A 21,255-nucleotide genomic window follows, 5' to 3' on the forward strand; every position below is an offset into this window, starting at 1 on the left:
TGTTGGGTTAGGGTCAGGACTTTTGGCTATCAATAACAATTAATGATTATCAGGGATGATTATTAATTATGATAAATAAAAAGATCCAATTCACATTAGGTCACCTCAGGGCACCAACCGTGAAGAGGGGAAAAGATAATAATTAAATAATTCAATCTCATAAAACGGTACTATTTGTAACTCTGATTGATAAATAACTTAACTACAACCAAAATTACCATAACGGATTTTGGAGTTATTGACAGTTTAGAGGTTGGCATCATTCATCCTGATAGTAGCTCAAAGCTGAATTTTGCACCGAGGTGTGAAAACTGGGGAACTCTGTTTTGATATCCACACCGACTGACTTCATCTGTGTGTCCCAACGACTGACTTATAATGGTTTTAAACTAGCACATCGAGAGGAATCAGATCAGACAGAATGGACTATCAACGTATTTTGTTGTTTAACTTCGAGGTCTTTTCACCTCCTGAGGTCTCTGCTGCACTCAAGGAAGTCAGTGCTCCCTGCCGAGTGGTAGTACGGGACATTAATCACTGACCTTTCAGCATAACCGGGCCAGTGGTTTCCCCCTGTTTTCACTCTTTATCCTAAGCTAAGCTCATGGCTGGTGGTATCGATCTTCTCGTCTTACACTCGGGTAGAAAGTGAAAGACTATTTTCCTCAGTGTTGAACTATTCCCGCAAGAGTCTCTTCATTGTTGTATCCTTAAAAGAAAAATCTTCTGTCTACTGTTCAAATGAAAAGTCTCCTCCTGTCTCTACTTCACAATCTTTATTTCTGTAGTTTTACGTTTCTCCTTTGCTACGTCCTCCTCTTCCTCCTTCTCCTTCTCCTCCCCTTCTTCTGCAGTGAAATAATTAACTGGAGTCATTTTAAGAGGCACATTTAAGGCCATGTCTTCCTCTCCTCCGCTCACATCACCAGAGGGACTTCTGGGGTTATACCGCATTGACGTGTGCAGACTGAGGAAGCCTGCAGCCTTTCCACTCAATACACACACACACACACACACACACACACACACACACACACACACACACACACACACACACACACACACACACACACACACACACCCCTCTATCCCTCTGTGATGCCTGATCAAACCAGTGATGATCCACCAGCTGAGGCTTCTTCAGCACAATATCAGCAAGCAATAAAAAGTATCGCCTGTGTTTGTTTCTGTTGTTGATGAATGTCACAGTTTGTAACCTGACAGGTCACAGATTTACATTTCCAGTTACAGTTGTATCGCCTGTCTTTGTGTTGTGATGAATTTAAACAACTAGTCTGATGTTCTTGACTGCAGGATCGTCTTCTCTTGTGCGTCCTTGAGAAAGCTCCGTTGTTGTCCTGTGTTTGACCTCCTTGTGGTAATGATGGGGGGGGGAATCAGAGTGGACAACTGCCCCAAAGGGATAAATAAAATATCATATTCGCTGGGTTATTTTTATTTTAAATGGGCGAGAAGCCAAAACCTAATGGTTTTCATGCTGCTTCTTGTTGGAAACGTCATGACCTCCACACCCGCCTCAACCCTTCCCAGCATCAGTGAGGGAACAAACAGCTGATCCTCAATGTGCCCAATGCAGATAACAAGGCCTTTATGGACGCGTGCCGCCAAGGATCAGCTTCCACTCAACCTCAGTCTTAACAGTTTTTATTTTCTTATCACTTGCAGGATTTTTAAAGAGACACAGTTTTTTTTTTTTTGCCTTTTGATAGTTGCAGCCACAGCTCAACCAAGAGAGCTTCATAAAAGTGTGTTTTAATTAACTTAAATTTGATTGGGGAAGATAAGTTTCAAGTGGCTGCTGGGTATCAAATGTCTTCCCGAGGGGGAGGTTTCCTGACCGTTATCGCTTCCTGTGTTTGATGTCATGTTCAAACTGTGTCGATCAAGACGCCAGAGAGTGAAACTGACGCCCGGCGGGGGAGCGCACAGGGCGGGCAGGGCGATGTGAAGACCGGGGCGCTTAAATCTTTTATCTGAAGAACGGCCGCGTCGCCGATAACAGGATTGGCGTATCCCCACTAGCTCCTGACCCATTTTCCCGTGGAAAACGCTGTTTTTTTTTTCATCGCTCAAGAAGAATCGAGGGGGGACTCTGTTTCTCTCTGCAGCCGCTTTCCGCTGCGCGCAATCACAGCTCCGGGAGCAGCGCTGGAGTCGGTGCGCTCTGGCAGAAAGCCTCCAGCCTCCTCCTCGTCTCTGTCGGGCTGCAGTCAGCGCTCCTCTGCAGGAAATCACCCAGCGATGAAACCGCTGTAATCGAGCCTGTGTTGTTCTTGTTTTCAGTCACTCTTTACTTTACTTCACATCGAGGGCAGGAAGAGAGGGGAAATAAAACCCACGCAGAGGAACAGGTTTCCGTGGATCTGTCGCACTGGAGGGGAGGAAGCGATGGCAGCCCCGGTGAAAGCAGCGTTGGCTCTCCTGGTTCTCACCGTGGCAAGTGAGTAATTCCTTTAAATACTCCTGGAACGGGACAGGGGGACTTTTACTTTGCGTACGGAGCTTTAATCACTCAGTCTGGGGCTCAGATTGCGCTCTCGCTGGTGTCTGTGCGTGCCAGTTAGTCTTACAGCGCATATAAGTATATCATTTTGTTTGATGAATCTAATTTAATGTCATAAAAAGCTCACAGAAGTAATAAGATGTTTGTTGAAATGCACTTTACAGACAACACGTGATACCGGAAAGCGGGCCGGTGGGAAAAATAGTGCCATTTCCGTGCGTCAGACACTTTGGCACGTGATTTATCGGCGAGCCTCAATTAACCAACTTGCATGTCTTCACACAAGAGACACATTACCCCTAACAAAAACTGTCTTCTATGCGCCCAATCGTGGGTGTGATATGAGAAGCCGTGTGCTGTTTTTTTGCACGCATTTCCCAGCAGTCCCAGCTTGTAATTTAAAAAAAAAATGGCACTGTGCTCCTCTCATGATTCATTAAGCAGTTGGATGATGTGGCGATAATTGCACACAGGCATTGGTGTTTAAATCTACCTGATGATGGGATTCTGTGGCCCTCGCTGTGTCTAATGGCCCGCAGCGTGTGCCAAGGCCCTCTGTCGATGATAACAGGGATCTAAATGGGCTTTTTTTAAATTCACAGGCAACCTTTCTTTAGGGCACTTCAATCAGATAATGGAGAGCAGAAGTTGTGTTTTTATCAAGAGAAGCAACTTTAGAGGAGCTGTCTGTGGTCCTGAATCCCACACCGGAGGGGGAATCCCACTGGGGGGGGGTGTCTTAAGTGTTGAAGTGGGATCTCAACGTGTCAGTGGTCAATCTGCTGCAGTGCTCAACAGGGCAAACCCACAAGAACCTCTTGGCTCTGCTTCTTTATATACATCAAGTGCGCTGAGACGGATACATTCACCCCCAGTGCCATTAACTAAACATGTCTCATTGGATTAAAAGCGTGCAGAGAGTAGAAATAGATATCGCAGGGCTAAAACGTTCAAAAGACAGTCTCATTCTTGGTTTTTTTTTATGTGCAAGTTATAAAAAAGGATCTGAAAACAAAGTGGGTAGTTAGTGTACAGAAATACACTTCCAGGTGTCAACCATGTGTCGCTACAACAGTACAACTCTTAAGTTCATTATGCAGAAGAAGGTGAGTGTTTACTTGTTGCTCCGCCTCTCTTTGCTCGCTCGTTTTCTTCCCCTCGCCACCTCCCAACTCTCCTTTCTCCAGCCGTTTCCTCAGATTTAAAGAACCTTAAACATGCAGCTAAATCTCACATACACATCTCTGTGAACCCCCTGAAGCAGCGCTGCGAGTAGTCAGTCACAGCTGGGGGTCATGACGTCATGGCAAATGGTGTGCGACATGTTTTTTGTATCCATTTGAACTTGAACAGGTCAAAACAGCCACATCAACTTCAGTCAACAACAGCAAAGAGATGAAGAGGGAGAGACATTCCCCAGACGCCCTTCAAAAAAGAAATCGCTCAATTTTATGACTTATTGAGTTAGGTGAAACTTTTTGAACTTTGTGAGCTGCTGTTTCTGGCTAAGTCTTAATTATTTGGACCTTTTTATAATGTCGACACATGTTGTGTTGCGTTTAAAGCGGTGCTGCGGCCCCATCAGCTCCAGATTCTTTCAACTGCATCATTTTTCTCAGCCTTTCCCTTTCCTTTGCTTCCTCAATCCTTTTTCCCCCCTCTAACAGATCCAATTTGGTCTCTTTCCTGTGACCCTTTCACATAACCTGTGCTCCTTTTTTCAGCTGAGGCATTGCATGACGGTGGCTCTGTCGCTCCTACCAAACTTCACCCCGACCACTACAGTAAAATGACTCGATCCAGACGGCCACTTCGCTGGGATGTATTTTCTCTCTTTCTTTATATTTCCCCACTCTTTCTCTTACACTCTAACTTATCTGACATTTTGATTGAGCTCCTCATCACGCACCACCCACCCCCCCATCTCCCCTCCTCCCTGTGTCTCTCAGCATCAGCTGCACGCTGTTGCAAATGTGCTAATATGTTCTACAGCTGCCGCTCATTAGATGCTCATTAAAAGCCTGCGCTGTGCTCCCGACTGCAAGAGGATAGCGTGTGATTCCCCCCCTCACACATCTCTGAGTCTGCTTCTCTGCAGCCCCTGGGTGACGCTTCATATGTGGGTGGGCAGGAATGTGCAGCTCTAAGTTTTTGTCCCGAGGTTGTTTACAGGCTGTTGATTTAAAAACTGCTTTCTCATGACTGCAGATGTTTGTGTTCGGTCAAGAGTGCCTCAGTGAGTCAACACTTCATAGTAAACGAGTAGTCATGCGCTGGCACACTTCTTTGGACGTTTGCTGTTTGAATGGGAGAAGGAGGGCAGATGAAGAGAGCGGTGATCATTGTGATTTTCGAGCCAGAGAGAGACGTGTTTAGAGGGAAGTGTTGCAAACATGTGAGGGGAGCAGAGAGCCGCCTTCTCCCGATGCCATCGTCTCTCTTCTCTACCCAACCTGCACACATTCCCGCCACCGTGGAGAAGAAAAGAGCAAAGAAGGACAGACAGACGCGAGGGAAAGGTGGTGACAGACAACACGTCACTGTAGGAAAAGAACAGTTGGTTAGTGCGATGATGGAAAGTTTGAGGGCGAACAACTAAGTGAAATCCCACAAGATGCTGATAAACCAACAGATCTCTGCAATGTGAAACGTCTCGCTGGAACTCGGACCACGTGGCCGTGGTTTTGTACGACTGGCACATGGGTGTCTTTTATAACACGACTGATACTGGCAGCAGTGTACTCAGCTGAAGCCCTAAATTGTTTTGGCCTCAGAAAGGCCACCCCAGATGGCAAAGCGTTGAATAATTCACCATCCTAAAAAAAAAAAAAAAAAAAATATAACCTACAGGATGCAGAATTTTGGATGCTCTGTCTGCACACTGGACCGATGACACAGCCCGTCCATCCATCTGCATCACGCAAACACATCAGTGTGTCTGAGTGTTTGAGATCTGACGTGCTCTCAATTCGCTGTGCGTGTTGCGATGGAGGCTGATGTGTTGATCCTGATCCGGAGGACTCGGAGAATAATCTTTGATTGTGGTCGAGTGTGTGCTTGTGAGATGATGGCATTTTTATTTTAGCGGCGATGAATTATTGAGGTGTGGAGAGTGCAACGAGCCGGACAGGAGTGTGTGTATGGGTGTGTGTGTGCATACATGTGTGATGAGACCTGCTGGTAGACTCCCTAATGCTCCGTCTCTTACTTACATCAGCCTCATACACATCTCATTTTAGCCTCATCTACCGTTTTAGCATTTTCCAGCCCCAAACCTTACATCACTCCATACTTCCTATACTGTGTTTCTGTGTCATGTTCGCTCTTCTCCACTGGTCACATGAAGCCATTTGTCTTCCACTGTTTGGTAGTTTTTCCGTGCCGGGTTTATTTTTATGCCATCCCCTTTACATTTTTATGGCAATACGACATCTTCTATTTCAGCAGCCACAGATACCTGAAGACACTTAAGACCACACTGCAGATTAAACCACCATGAAGATGTGAATTCAGAACGTACATTTGATCTATTTACTCAAATAATGCTTCTATTAAACCTTCTTACGTGAATGTGTTTTGACTATAAAGAGGCGAAGTCACGTCCCTTCTGGTCGGCCACCATGGGACCTTATTTCAGAAAAAGAAATGCATGGCAGTGTATGGTGAGAGACAAATACACTATATTACCAAAAGTATTCGCTCACCTGCCTTTACTCATTCTATGAACTGAAGTGCCATCCCATTCCTAACTCATAGAATTCAATATGATGTCGGTCCACCTTTTGCAGCTATTACAGCTTCAACTCTTCTGGGAAGACTGTCCACAAGGTTGAGGAGAGTGTTTATAGGAATTTTTGACCATTCTTCCAAAAGCGCATTGGTGAGGTCACACACTGATGTTGGTCGAGAAGGCCTGGCTCTCAGTCTCCGCTCTAATTCATCCCAAAGGTGTTCTATCGGGTTCAGGTCAGGACTCTGTGCAGGCCAGTCAAGTTCATCCACACCAGACTCTGTCATCCACGTCTTTATGGACCTTGCTTTGTGCACTGGTGCACAGTCATGTTGGAAGAGGAAGGGGCCTGCTCCAAACTGTTCCCACAAGGTTGGGAGCATGGAATTGTCCAAAATGTTTTGGTATCCTGAAGCATTCAATGTTCCTTTCACTGGAACTAAGGGGCCAAGCCCAGCTCCTGAAAAACAACCCCATACCATAATTCCTCCTCCACCAAATTTCACAGTTGGCACAATGCAATCTGAAATGTACCGTTCTCCTGGCAACCTCCAAACCCAGACTCGTCCATCAGATTGCCAGATGGAAAAGCGTGATTCATCACTCCAGAGAACGCGTCTCCACTGCTCTAGAGGCCAGTGACGGCGTGCTTTACACCATTGCATCCGACGCCTTGCATTGCACTTGGTGATGTGTGGCTTGGCTGCAGCTGCTCGGCCATGGAAACCCATTCCATGAAGCTCTCTGCGTACTGTACTTGGGCTAATCTGAAGGTCACATGAAGTTTGTAGCTCTCTAGCAATTGACTGTGCAGAAAGTCGGCGACCTCTTTGCACTATGCGCTTCAGCATCCGCTGACCCCTCTCCGTCACTTTACGTGGCCTACCACTTCGTGGCTGAGTTGCTGTTGTTCCCAAACACTTCCATTTTGTTATAATAGAGCTGACAGTTGACTGTGGAATATTTAGGAGCGAGGAAATTTCACGACTGGATTTGTTGCACAAGTGGCATCCTATGACAGTTCCACGCTGGAATTCACTGAGCTCCTGAGAGCGGCCGATTCTTTCACAAATGTCTTGTTTCACAGTCTGCATGCCTGAGTGCTTGAATTTATACACCTGGGGCCAGGCCAAGTGATTAGAACACCTGATTCTGATCATTTGAATGGGTGAGCGAATACTTTTGGTAATATAGTGTACCTTTATGAGCTCATCTGAATTGTGACATATTTCAAAAATATGATTTTTCAACCTGAGAAAGTTGCAGTTTGTCACAAAATAATGTGTGATGCTGGGAGTCAGTGGCGATTCAAGTCTGTCAGCAACAACTTCCACCCAGCGTTCATCAGCGCTATGTTATATATAATTTTAGATATCAAATAGCTTAACAGGCTTTATAGTTGTCATTACACAGTTACGTGCACAAGTGGCAATCAGGACCCTCCCCCCTCCAAACTGTGAGACTGTCTTGTTTACTTGAACACTGTAGAACTACTCCTGTATTTTAGATACTCACCAAACTGACTGGGGGAATTTCATGATTCTCCCAGGTCACTCTGTCTCCAAAAAATAGGAGGTCATACGTGCCTTGTACAGACGTTAAAGTCTGGATAGTGATAGTTATGATTGCTCTATGAGCAAACTTCTCATGGTCTCAGATATTCATCTAATAGAATTCCCCCACATGGGCCATGTTAGTGTCAGTGACGTATGTTGAGAAGACAGTGGAGCTCTCTGAGTGGTTTCACACAAAACTGAATGGATATTAGGACAAGCTGGGACTTTCTTGGCAAACAAAATGAACTTATAAATTGACATTGACTCAACATTTACAACTGTACATGCTTGTCTGACATAAGGTCCCTTGGAGGAGGCGGGACTGTGCCTCTAAATAGCCACTTAATTTTACTCTCTAAACTGCCGTTTGGATTTCGCTGATTGTTCATGTGGTTCATGAACACTTTGTACTGAGAAGTGTATGCATGTTAAAGCTGCAGATAAAGAGCCCCAGGACGTAAAAAAAAAAAGCACTTCACAAGAAAAGTAACACCGACTTTGAACATTTGTCACCATTGTTCAGCTAAATTAAGAAGTGGTCACTTCAGAAGCAGAATACTGTATCTCACTTTCGAGAGCTTGGAATAATGGTGGTTTCAGACAAAAGTCTCTTCAACGACTTAAAATAACAGCTTCAGAATCATTTTGATGGTACAGCGTCTTGTAATAGAGTGAATAGTGCATTACATACAAAAATGTAATTAAATCCCCAAATGAACGATAAAAAGAACAAGAAACGCAAAATAAGAAATTGAAATAATAAACAAAAAAAAAATTAAAAAAGAATCAAATCAGCAGGAAACTAAGATAAAAATCAGGATATGCTTGATAAATAAAAATGTGTTTTTGCAAAGACACTGACTCAGACAGCCTTAATTTCTCCTGTGGGTCATTCTTGAGATGGAGGACCAACAAATGGTAGCTGTCACGTGTTGGTATTAAAGGGCTGCTCCAGTGATTCAGCACTGCACTTTCACGAGGTTAGGAGGCACAATCGATGCAGCAGAGGCTGAGATATCCCGACTCTGTGTCCTGATTATGGGTCAAACACCACGAACAATGGATTTTACATTTCGCATGTTGCAACCGAAGTCAGGATTCTGCTTGAGAGGTAACCCTGAGAGCATTTTCAGGATTATTTTTTACAATTTAGTAAACATTTTACAATACAAAAATGTTGTCAAAGTCTGAGTAGTGCTCCTTCCACTGACTAAAATGAACTTTGGTGTGTGTGTGTGTGTGTGTGTGTGTGTATCTTTACATTATTTGTGTCACATTTCAGCGGCACAGTTAATGATTGTAATTCAGCTAATTCAGGATCCTGACGGTTCTATAAACGTCATGGTCCCTCAGCTGTTTGCCGTTGCTCGGTCTGGGCTTTTTAACAAGGCTTTAATCTAATTAACCGAAGAACGGCAACAAATAAAGCCGAGAAGCAAAACAATGAGCTCCAACAGCCGGATTTATAGGAAGTGTGGTCCGCTGAGGACACCGGTTGTTTTAATCATGCATCAGTTTTGCTCCTTTATTGCATATAAAGGATGAATTGTTGCCAGACATTGATCCCATCAAGCAACACTGGTGAATCAATGTGGTCCCCCGTGAATCATTACCATAATACGGCTTGATCCTATTCCATTTTATCAGATGATTATAATAATCTGGGAATTGTTTCACTGCTTCCTGTTTGTTGTGTTTCAGTGTCCACGTCTTCTCTCGTGTCCCAATCCCTCTGATCCTGACAGACAGAGCTCTGTGTTGCAGAGCTCTCCGAGGACGTTTGCCCTCGAGGTTTAGTGTCATGTCACAGTTGCTCAGCTGTTGGACACTTCTGCCCTCTCCTCCTCGCTGGAGGTTAATGCAGACTGACCAAGTGTGGAGATATCTCTGCTCTCTGCACCTGCCTTTAAAGCTCAGTGCCTCCTCTGTTCACTTTGATCCTGACAGGTCTCAGAGAATGTTTCCTCCCTGAATATGACAGCTGAAAGTAAACTGCTAAAATAGACAACATTCGTAGTTGTCCAAAGCTGCTAAGTGCACAGTTTTGAGATGTCTGGGCACAAGTAGAGCACTGACGTCAGTTCAGAAGTGTTTGCACAGCTTTTTTTGGACTATATCACACTATCTGTGATGAAAAATTGTGTTCTTTATAGCTCAAATTAAACCCACAGTCGTAAATAAAGCACAAACTTATACAGTTTTATGTTGGTTCATGGAGGATTTTCCTTGTCCCGACAAAGGTGGGCCGGAGTTTCCTGTTCTGCTTGCTGTGGTCCTGCAAGGCCGCGGATGACTCAACTGAAAAGAGACGTCACTTGGAGTCGGCTACGTAATAGAGGAGTGAAAGTTGTTTTTTTTTCACTGGAGACTTGCTGACTCATTGGTCTCCTGAATATTGAATGGTTGTTCCCAGATGTAGGTCCCATAGCTACAAGTCTGTGAGATGCAGTCTGGCAGCTTGAAGCTTGTATTCCAGCAGATTCCATGAAAATGAGAGAGCAGATATTTTAAAGATACACTGACTGAATCATCCGGCACTGAAACTAAATCTTTCCTTCTTCACTTAATAAAATATATGCAGCAAATTGGAAACAGGAACTGATGGCGACAATGGTATATTTTGGTGTTTTTCTCTATAATTTCATCATCCTAATTATCCATATTGTAACTTAATACACTGGTCTGTTCCAGACACAAGGAGGGAGGAGGGATCCCTCTTGTGTTGCTCTTTGTGAGGTTTCCTCTTTTTTCCCCCCCATTTAAATGTTCCTTTTTTCTGAAATGTTCTTAGGATAGAGGAAGTAATATGCTGTCTAGATTGCAAACGATTTGTTATATTGTACTATGTCAATACAACTCACTTGATTCTGGACTAACATCAAACAAGTAGATTAAAGTTTCCTGGCTCTACAATGAATCCAAGTTTGGTAACAGATGGGAAGTTAGAGCAGGTTAAGAAGTCCAGAGAGACATAAGCAGGCAGGAAACAGTCCAGAAGAGGAGACAAAGGTTAACAAAACAGGACACAACTGTACAAAAAGACTGGAAAACTTTAACATGGAGTCACACCAGACAACATGTATATAGTAGATACTGGGGCCCTGATTCAACAGGGAGCAGGTCTACAAGTAGGTTCGGTCAGGAAACTAAAACTATTCAGACAAACTGGGGACTACTGCTGGACAGAGAGAGAATGGCAGATAATGTAATGACAGGAAACGGACAACAGTTAGATATTACAAAGATGAGCTTTTTTAAAAATGATATATAGCCTTTGTTTAACCAGATTAGTCCCACTGAGATAGCAGATATCTTTAACTGTACATAGTTTCTGGTTGGACTGCACAAGATATCATTTCAACACTGACATTGCTGGATGTGCCATGTCATGTAAGGCAAATTAACTCAAACACGTGCCATTTATTTTTGGTCGGTGGAGAAGAGAAATGCCACCTTTTCACTTTTGGCATCAGATTGTCGCAGGTATGTCCGTGTCATTCTAGACAGCTCGTGATTGTTTTGTCTCAGGAGTCTGAGATGTTTCAGGGTTGAGGGTAAAACAAAGCTGCAAATTGAAGTCTTTAACACTTCTTATACATTTTTCGTATTGCAATATATCTTGTGGTAAAGAAAAATATCAGACTGTCACTTTCAATCTCATGCAGTGCTGGTATACAACAGTATTAACCTCTGTAATCCACCTTCGTTTCTTATCTTTCTTGTCACCCTCCGATTTACACCGTCCTGTTTTTTAAATTTTAATTATGAAGCACAAACAAGGTGGTCACATAAGCCTTCTGGAAAACAAGGGACAAAAAAACAAATAAAAGAAGGAAGGAAAGAGCAGGTACAAGACACAGCAAGAGAGAAAAGGCTTGTAAATGTAAGCGCATGTGACACTAAGTGCCTATTTGCTTGTACGGTAGCACAGAGGAAAAGCAGGTTGCACATGAAAGTTAAGCCAGACAGCTAGGTAGCAATAAAATCTTCAAAAACATATTCGTATTTGTGGACTTTCGCCAGAAGGACAGCAGATATGAAAAGCCAGAAATCAAAGCTGTTGTTAAAGTCGAGTTGAGTTACTTTTTGAAACGAGCCAAAATTTCATTTCTTTTCACAAGTTCGAAATGTATGAGAGTTTGGCAGCATCCGTGTTTGAAACCACCCACTGTCACTGAAGCTCTGTGACCCAGTCGGACAACTGCGCTTTGTTGATTACGAGGGTGAAATCAGCCCTGCGGTGGCTCAGTGGCTGTGTGCATGTGTGTGTGTGTGTGTGTGTGTGTGCCTGTGTGTGTGCGTATGTGAGGATGTTCAAATGTGAGTCATTATTGTCATATGGGCTGACTGCAGATCGCATGCATTGTTACTCTCATTACACACTCATTACATCTGTGGACATACTACACTGCTGCAGTGCCTAATTACTGAGACCACAGCACGAGATTTTAACGTCACTTCAGCAACTGCTGCTCCTCGCACGTATGTGTGTTTGTCTGTTTTTGTTATCATGCATCACTTTGAACGCGTTCAACCACACTGATGATTGAGAGCATGTCGGCAAAGATCAGGGAGCTGACTAGGAACACACATGATGAGAGACTAATGTGGATAAAGTCAGGCTTGTGTTACTTATTCAGTTCTTTTCTTGAAGGGCCGTGATTCTTGATTCCACTCCGTCATTATGCGGTTTATTTTGACATCAGAGCCATTTCAACCTGTTCGCTCTCACTCAGAGCAAATCATAACCATTTCTTTCAGATACGATTCATCCCATCAGGCTATTGTGCTGGAAAGTTGAATTCAAGGTTGCATCAAAATCAAATCTTATGAAAAGCCACTCTGACAGGGGACTTCAACATATGCACATTTGTAGGATCAACCTGAGTCAAAGCCCCTGATATTTAGACGTCGTTGAAGGATGCAAGTCCCCTCTTGGCAATTCCTTTAAGAAAGTTAAAAGTACACATTTGAAGTAATATTATGCTAAAAGACGTTAAAAGAAGCTTTCCTACTCTATTTTTGTTTTTTCCCAAAATGACCAGAAACAGAGGTCCCCTCTTAGATGGTGGAGAAATATAGAGCCCTGTTGGCTACACTGATGTGTGTGTGTGTGTGTGTGTGTGTGTGCAGCTGCCCTGTGTGCGGAGGTGGAGGAGCGGCTGGTGAGTCACCTGTTGTCACCGGAGCGCTACAACAAGCTGATCAGACCAGCTGTCAACAACAGCCAGCAGGTCACCATTTACATCCAGGTGTCTCTGGCTCAGCTGATCAACGTGGTGAGGAAACACACACACACGGACACACACACACGTCAAGAATATGGATGTTGGTGGGATGATATCTATGATTAGTACTTCAGCCATCCACAAACCTCCTTCCTGTCTGTGTTTCAGAACGAGCGGGAGCAGATCATGACCACCAACTGTTGGCTCAGTCAGGTTTGTGTCCCCACTCGTCCTCTTGTTCTCGTCCCTCTGTGAGTGTGTGTTTGTGCGCATGGGGTCATGCTGCGTCCAAGCTCTTCCTCTTAGCAGCACAACAAGTGTCTGACTCATGTTAGTTGTTAGTACACGCGTGCGCACACACACACACATACACACACACACACACACACACCATCACATATCTGGGTTTGCAGCAGTTTGAGGGGAATGTGCAGAGACTTTTTTGCCAGTTCACTGGTGAGGTCAGCTGATGGCATCCTGGACAAATATGTCAGTCTGCTGCTGTTTAAAATGCATTTTTGCCAGATGTGGTCTGACTGAACCAGTGTGTGTGTGTTGGTATGCATGAACTCATATTTATGTTTCTGGTTGAATGGCTTTTGAATTTGTGTGCTTGTGTGTGTGTGTGTGTGTGTGTGTGTGTGTGTGTGTGTGTGTGTGTTTGCACTCTTCATCAGGTGTGGAACGACTACAGATTAATGTGGGACCCTGAAGAGTACGAGGGAATCAAGAAAATCCGACTCCCGTCACAACACATCTGGCTGCCAGACATCGTCCTCTACAACAAGTACGTCTGCTCTGTGATAGACTCTGTGTGTGTGTGTGTTCGTGTCTGTAAAACACCTTAATTCAAAAGCCCCATTTTTAGAATATATCTCCTTATATCCTCTTACTCCTTCAATCCTCTTATCTGTACTTTTTGTCCCACTTTTTTGTCTCTTTTAGGATAATGAACATAAACAAAATGTTTTGTTAACACTGTCTAGACTGACTACAGTCTAGAGACAGAAAGTCTCATGTGGATGAATGATCTTTTAAGGGATGAGAGATTACAAATTTTAAACAGAAAGCGAGACAAGGACATATTAAAATGTGCAGGTAGGCCATCCAAAGTGTATTAGGGTGCACCTTTGATGACTGAATGAGAAGGCGTGCACAAAAAATTGACGTGATAATATTTGACTTGTGCACTCAGCTGCACAAAATAGCTTAGAGGGAAAATGTGCGAGAATATAAAATACATGAGAATGTTGATGCTGTATTCTGGTTATTGAAGGAGAAACAAGCTTCACTGGAGTGTTAGCCGACAGACATGAAGGCTTTCGGGACCTCACCTCGCCTGGCATCCATGTAGGTCAACACCTGGGTCTTTTGTTCTATACGCTAGTTTCTTGTAACATTAACAATTCAAATTGTAATTGTTAAAATGTAGTTAATAAAAGGAATCCTTGCTCTGATGTCTCACATCAAATCAATGTCAATGTGCTCAAGATTGGGCGCTTAATCTGAGATTGAGACCCTGTGGACGTGTAGCTGTGGTCAGCAGTGTAACTCCACTGTTTATACAAGACTGGTAGACATTAAACTTTTATGAACACGGATTGCTGGTCAGCTGAAGACCACATAAAGAGCATAATGGCTTAAGAGGCAAAATGATAGGAGACGATCAGCACAACTTTACGACTCCAGGTCGAGGTCTCCGTCCAAGTTTGAGGAACCAGAGGTCGCAGGGAGCAGGTGGGGCCTCTGCATTTTTAATTAGTCTGCATATTCACAGCAGAGCCAAAGCATTAGAGACCGAGTGTGATGGTTGGATTCCTGACCTACTTTATAATTGATAGGCCACTTATCCATAATGCATCGCCTGCAGCCTTGGTGAGATGAAGAATAAAATCAGTCTCAGCAGATTTGAGGTGGGGTGGGGCAGTTGTTGCCATGTTGTTGGGATGTGTCCCGAGCAGTTCCTCCCTCGAGATAATAAACACATCCTTGAACTTGAAACACACATAACTGTTGCACAGGTCACATACAATAAGTCATAAAGTCATTTTCAGTATATTTGCAGTGGATTGATATACTCAAGCAAACTTCTAGCAGATGCCATTTGTGTCTCGTTGTTCATAGCCAGCAATGCTTTTTGCTTGCGGGTTCACTGGCGCCAGAGTAGAGCAAGACTTTCCTTCCCCTCACTTTCAGGTGTTATGGTATATGCATCTAAAGCCAGGTAGTGGAAGGCTTTATGTTCTGTTTGCTGCCAAAAAGAGAAAAAAATCCCTGTTTATGAAGCGTTTTTACAGTGTCCTCCTCAAGTCATCACAGCAAAGTTGGACCAGAGTGTGAAAAGCTTGTTACCAGCTGAGAGCCAGTAAATGACAGTAGAGTAAAACCAGAGGTGTCCCAACTACTGTTCACAGCCTCCACCCATTCCATCCACACCGCTGCCAATATAGCTACCCAGATAACTACCAAAACTCAGTTCAATCAGGAGAGACTTAATAAATACCTGTTCACTCGTATTAACATGTGCACAGTTAGGATGAGAAATGTGAATAGTCGTATCATGATGTGACTGTATTTTAAGGGGAATTTGCACTGAAATGACAACTGACGGAAGCAGAGAGATAAAAGGATCTTAGTTTGGCAGCAACATTATGATTGAAGTTTGTTGACTAATCTGGTTGGTTAAAATGGAAGAGCAAACAGCCTTAGTAATATGATTATGAAGGAGGCTGGAGAAGAGGGCGAGAGAGAAATGTGAATGACGAGGACATAAAATCTAGATAAGACAGTCTTCCTGACTGAACTTTAGCTAAGTGTAAGCTTGGAGCATGTAGTTACCTCACAGCAGGATGTCATCAAACATTAACTTTATTTTTTGTCCCCCCCACTGTTTGACCTAAGTTGGCTCCACACTACCCAGGACTGAAAAGCCAACATGGCTATCTATGTCTAACCAAGTAGTATTGGTGCCCGTACCTAACCAAGAGATGTTGTTGCCAATGACCCATGTCCAACTGGATTCTTTGGTTACAAAGAACCCCAACTAAACACTTTTTTGTCAGGTTCACAAGCCAAATAGCAGCATTGAATACTGTTACGATGTGACTTCTCTAGGGTCGTAACAATTACCTTAACAGGAAGGTGTCCGGTGGGAATCCTTATCGGATGCTCAAACCCATGCCAGCACAAGGAGTGCTACTTCATCGTCCTCATCCTTCTCCTACAAGTTTACGCATTTGTGATACGTGTGCCGATGGTTTAGAAATGAATGAGTGGACACAATCTTGGAACATGGTTTGCCAGTTTCTCTTCCAATGCTTTGACTTTTCTTTGTCCTGTCTTTTCCTCCTCTCAGTGCTGACGGTACCTATGAAGTCTCCTTCTACTCCAATGCTGTGGTCTCCAATAACGGCGAGGTGAACTGGCTCCCACCAGCCATCTACAAGTCGGCCTGCAAAATCGAAGTCCGTGATTTCCCCTTTGACCAGCAGAACTGCACCCTTAAGTTTCGCTCCTGGACCTACGACCACACGGAGATTGATCTCATGCTTCTTAGTGATTATGCCTCACGTGACGACTTCAAACCCAGTGGTGAGTGGGACATTGTTTCACTGCCTGGACGAAAGAACGAAGACCCTAATGACATCAGGTACCTGGATATTACCTATGACTTTATTATCAAAAGAAAACCTCTGTTCTACACTATCAACCTGATCATTCCCTGCATCCTGATCACGTCGCTGGCTATTCTGGTGTTCTACCTCCCGTCAGACTGTGGCGAGAAGATGACTCTCTGCATCTCCGTCCTCTTGGCCCTGACTGTGTTTTTACTCCTTATCTCAAAGATTGTCCCACCCACATCTTTAGCAGTGCCTCTGATTGGGAAGTACCTGATGTTTACAATGGTGCTGGTCACCTTCTCTATCGTCACAAGCGTTTGCGTGCTCAACGTGCACCATCGATCCCCCAGCACGCACACCATGCCTCCTTGGGTCAAACGTGTTTTTCTGTACCGGCTCCCCTCTTACCTCTTCATGCGGAGACCCGGTAGCTCCAACATCCGCGAGAAGTTCCGGAAAAAACACCAGCAACGATCATTCTCTGACCAGAAGCTGCGTGGAGTGGACGGAGGGACTGGAAGTCCTCCGGGATTGGCAGATTCCTCCTCGTCCTTCTATGTGAACGAGGATTCGGCCAAACGCTACGGCTGGAAGATCAGCGACTTGTCAGAGAACACAGAGTTCAGAAAGAGGATGACGCTAAAGTGCAACATTGACGTAGAGGATGCGGTGGATGGAGTCCGCTACATCGCCGACAAGATGAAGAGCGAGGACGATGATGAAGGGGTAGGTGTATCCGCGTGTGTCATGAGTGCAGCATGCTTTGGAGATTCTTCCTTCATCTGTTTTGTTCTTGCTACACAATTCAATCCTGACATAGGCTGCTTTTAGTCTTTTGAGATTTTTCCAAATATTCATAGTTCTCGAAGACTGAATCCTCATGACTTTGTTGATCACTGACATGACGTCTATCATCACAAGCAGGTCAAACTTGTTTTTACATTGCAGTGAACATTGCAGACATCTGTGGCTCCCAGATGATGTATCTAATGACCCTGCCGATCCAGAGTTTTCCTCTAGTGCTCTAGCTTCTACAGAACTTACATTAAATTGTTGCACATCAGCTGGGATTCATTATCATGTTTTTTTGTAAGAGCAACTTTGATTGTTGCTTGTTATTGGATTAGATTTGGTTATTGAGCAAATGAAGAAGATACGCTGGCATATTGACCCTGCCCCCAATTCGATTTTGTTCCACTTAATGTTTTGTCATAGCCACGTCACTAATATTCAGTTTTTTAAATGTCTCTGCAGATCATTGAAGACTGGAAGTACGTGGCCATGGTCATAGACCGTCTCTTCCTGTGGATCTTTGTGTTTGTGTGCGTGGTCGGGACGCTGGGCCTCTTCATGCAGCCTCTCTTCCAGAGTTACAACACCCCCATTGTTGATGACATCGACCATAACTGAGATCAGAAATCCTGAACTTTAATCTCAACATGACCCAGACATGAACTTTGAGTGCCCCCCCACCCCTTCCCAGTCACAGAGCTCTAACAACATTTTAACACAAGAAGTCACACGTCCGCATCACACCACACGCTCACTGGGAATTATAATTATGCACTTTAGCCCTCGTCCGCCACCTGCTCCCATCCTTACTTCCACCTCTTGCCTCTTCATCCTACATGTGTCCCGGCATCCTCTGCTCCACATCTGTTGTGTACAATGTGGGAGCATTTTTGTTTCAGTTGACTAAATAGATAATTCTGGTTTGTAACAAATTGGGTCACATTTTCATAGTTTAATAGGAGATCATTTTTAATAGAGGAACTTGAGAATGTGCTAACATTTCTTGCTCCAGATATTTAAGAAAACTTTTCTGGCATTTCTTTCTTTATTGGACAGTTGACAGAGACACACCTTAAACAAGGGGAGCGAGACTGTGGTGAGACATGGATCAAAGGTTCCTGGTGCAACCGAGCAGAAGACAAATGTCACACTTTTGACTGAGTCAAAGTATGCTATGCTGATTTGCGATTCCATTACCAGTTTTACTGCACTGGCATTGAACCACGCTGCACCTGAGATTGATCGCAGCCACTCTTCGGGAGTATTCCCAACGGCTCCTGTAACCACTTCAAGTTGAGCGCATCATCAAGCAAGTAGCCCTGTCGTAATGGCAATACAAATCCCTGCTGCACTGGGCCGATGTGCCAGGTCAAACCCTGTTAAGCCAAACAAGTATATGTGTTAACCACTTGTTAACCAGGACACCCCTAAACCCTCAGCCTAGCCGTAACATATTCTGAAGAGAAAACAAGGGCAAAAGGTGAAATTATAACACAACTGAAACGTTGGATCGAATTCCTGCTTCAACATTGACCCACATTAGTTACATTAAACATTCCTTACATTTTTGGCACATTACATTAATTCATTATTATCAAAAACAAAACCTGAGTTATAATAACCAGAATTATCATTTATTTCAAAATGTGCAATGAAACCACCTGTCAGTCATGATGCTCCTTCTTGGGAGTCAATATGGATGCAGTTCTCTACTAAGATATAGCTTTACTTTGAAAGGAACACCTGACTTGAAAAGGTCGTATTAAAAAGTGTGTTGAGCCCTATCACTGTTCACAAAGGTTTTACCTGGCCAGCAGCAACTCAGGACTTATTGTTTTCTGTTTACAACAGACTCGATCTTGCTCTTTGTATCTTAATCAAATTCTTACGGTCCTAATGTGACATTATGGGAGCTGGCATGCATACAGCAAGGCACTGCTCTTTGTTGTTAAGTCTTTTTGTGAGAGAATAGAGAGAAAGAGGCCAAAGATGATCAAAGCCACAGAAACTCACAAGCAAATACAGGCCTCGCATCGACCACACATCCCCTGAGGAGAAGATGAATCCCTTCTGTGTAGATACATAGAAGTTGATCACATCCCTGAGTCCTTTTTCCCAATAGCTCACTGTATGAATTTCTGATATTTGCCTTGAACATGGGAACGATATAAGGACACAAACAGCTGTTGGACTGCGTGAATACGAATGGATGGTGTGTTATGGGGGTTCCCAGCCTGTTTTTACCCTCACACACACACTTCACTGTGTGGACCCAAAGAAACCGACTGATCAAATCTATAACAAGCTGCTGTTGTGATGTTTAAAAAGCAGCCATGTTTTAAGAATCTTGCAAAAAAGAAAGAGAAAACAATAACGATACAGATCTTAAAAGCCAGTGACCTTCAGGCTTTTGTACCTCACTACGCTTCTTTAAAAAAAAAAAAAAAAAAAGAAAGAAAGGTACAGTACACTGGTTTCATCAAAGTGTTGCTCGTCAGCATCCATCACACCAGCAGCAATAATATTGTACAGTATTTTATACACACTGACCAGGGGCCATATTAACCAAACAGTCTGGATCTTCACTTGCTTTACCTTCAGTCATATTGTATGCTTGATAACTGCAGCCTGTTCTCAGAGACGTTACTTGAATCAGTGTCCAATAATTATTCCTCAGAGTTATTATAACCTGTCACGGCACTCATCTGTCACTGATACCAACGTTAGCCAAGGAAAAAAGGTGTACTGTACTAATCCAGCTGTTTTTGATTCATTTCATATTCCAATGGATGGAATGAAACATACTCTCTTTCTTTATTTCTTTCCACCAGCCAGTCATGTTGCGTAACCTGTTGAGTTTTGTCTTAATGCTGAGATTTGTGGGAAAGGACTGAGATGGTGGCTGATGTCTTGCAAAAGTGGATCAATAAAAGGGAAAGATGAAAGTGACAAGCAGACCTGATGAATCACATGAACATTAATTGGTCATCCTATCCTACAGTCCTTCATTCTGCATTATAAAGATGTCTCAGTTTCTGTATTAAAGCAATTACAATGAAGCTTTATTTCTTTTGTTGATTCTGGCAGCCCATGTGGACAACCATGTACCACCGCCTGCTGCGGCAAAGATATTGATCGGGCTAGCATGTGTGTGTGTGTTTGGAAGCCGGTGAAAAAAAAGTTCTAAAGTTATCGACTCCCTTTGTTATATCTTTATAACAACAATATATAGTTCAGTGGCAAGGTCAGCAGTGAATGTTGCAACTGGTCTATTAACTGTATGCAACCCTAGTTTTGTTTTAGCCACCAACTAAAATTGATATATGAAAATCACATCTCAGTGTGTTTCATAAATAATGGTAGAAAAAGAACATTAGTTTTAAATCCTTCCCAGAGCCTGCAGTGACTCACATGTACACCCATGCTCTGTTTTAGCTTTATTTGTTACCTCAGTGAATTATTTTCTTCCTCTCTTTGCTGATCCTGCCACAGCATCAGCAACAACCACAAAATACAACATCAACAATAAAATTCTTTAAGGAAAACTCTCCTCCTCCTCCTTTCTTGTGATGCCAGGCAATAATATTACTATTTAGAAACAGACAATCTGCTAACAGGTGGTCTCATTTGATTTTGTCATATAGCGGCATCAGTATTAAACCAGTTTAAAAAAAACTTCCTCAAGGTGTTTTTTCACTTGTTTTGAGGCATTTCGCTGCCTCCCTCGCTCTCCCTCCTCCGGTTCTTCCTCTATTATTTGGTGAGTGTTTAACGGGCTATTTGTGTAATGACTTCATTAAGGACG

At 43.5% G+C, this 21,255-nt stretch overlaps 1 protein-coding gene across 1 annotated transcript; it reads left to right on the plus strand.

Annotated features, from left to right (window-relative positions):
- The first annotated feature begins 1,834 nt into the window (after positions 1–1,834).
- Positions 1,835–20,515, plus strand: LOC119008126 (neuronal acetylcholine receptor subunit beta-2-like). The gene is made up of 6 exons (XM_037078196.1): positions 1,835–2,461; positions 12,944–13,089; positions 13,207–13,251; positions 13,716–13,825; positions 16,394–17,384; positions 17,913–20,515. Exons 1-6 carry the CDS (start codon positions 2,410–2,412, stop codon positions 18,066–18,068), a joined length of 1,500 nt encoding a protein of 499 aa, XP_036934091.1. The 5' UTR covers positions 1,835–2,409; the 3' UTR covers positions 18,069–20,515.
- The last annotated feature ends 740 nt before the right edge of the window (positions 20,516–21,255 follow it).

The sequence above is a fragment of the Acanthopagrus latus genome, chromosome 18, assembly GCF_904848185.1.
Source record: "Acanthopagrus latus isolate v.2019 chromosome 18, fAcaLat1.1, whole genome shotgun sequence".
Lineage (NCBI taxonomy): Eukaryota > Metazoa > Chordata > Actinopteri > Spariformes > Sparidae > Acanthopagrus > Acanthopagrus latus.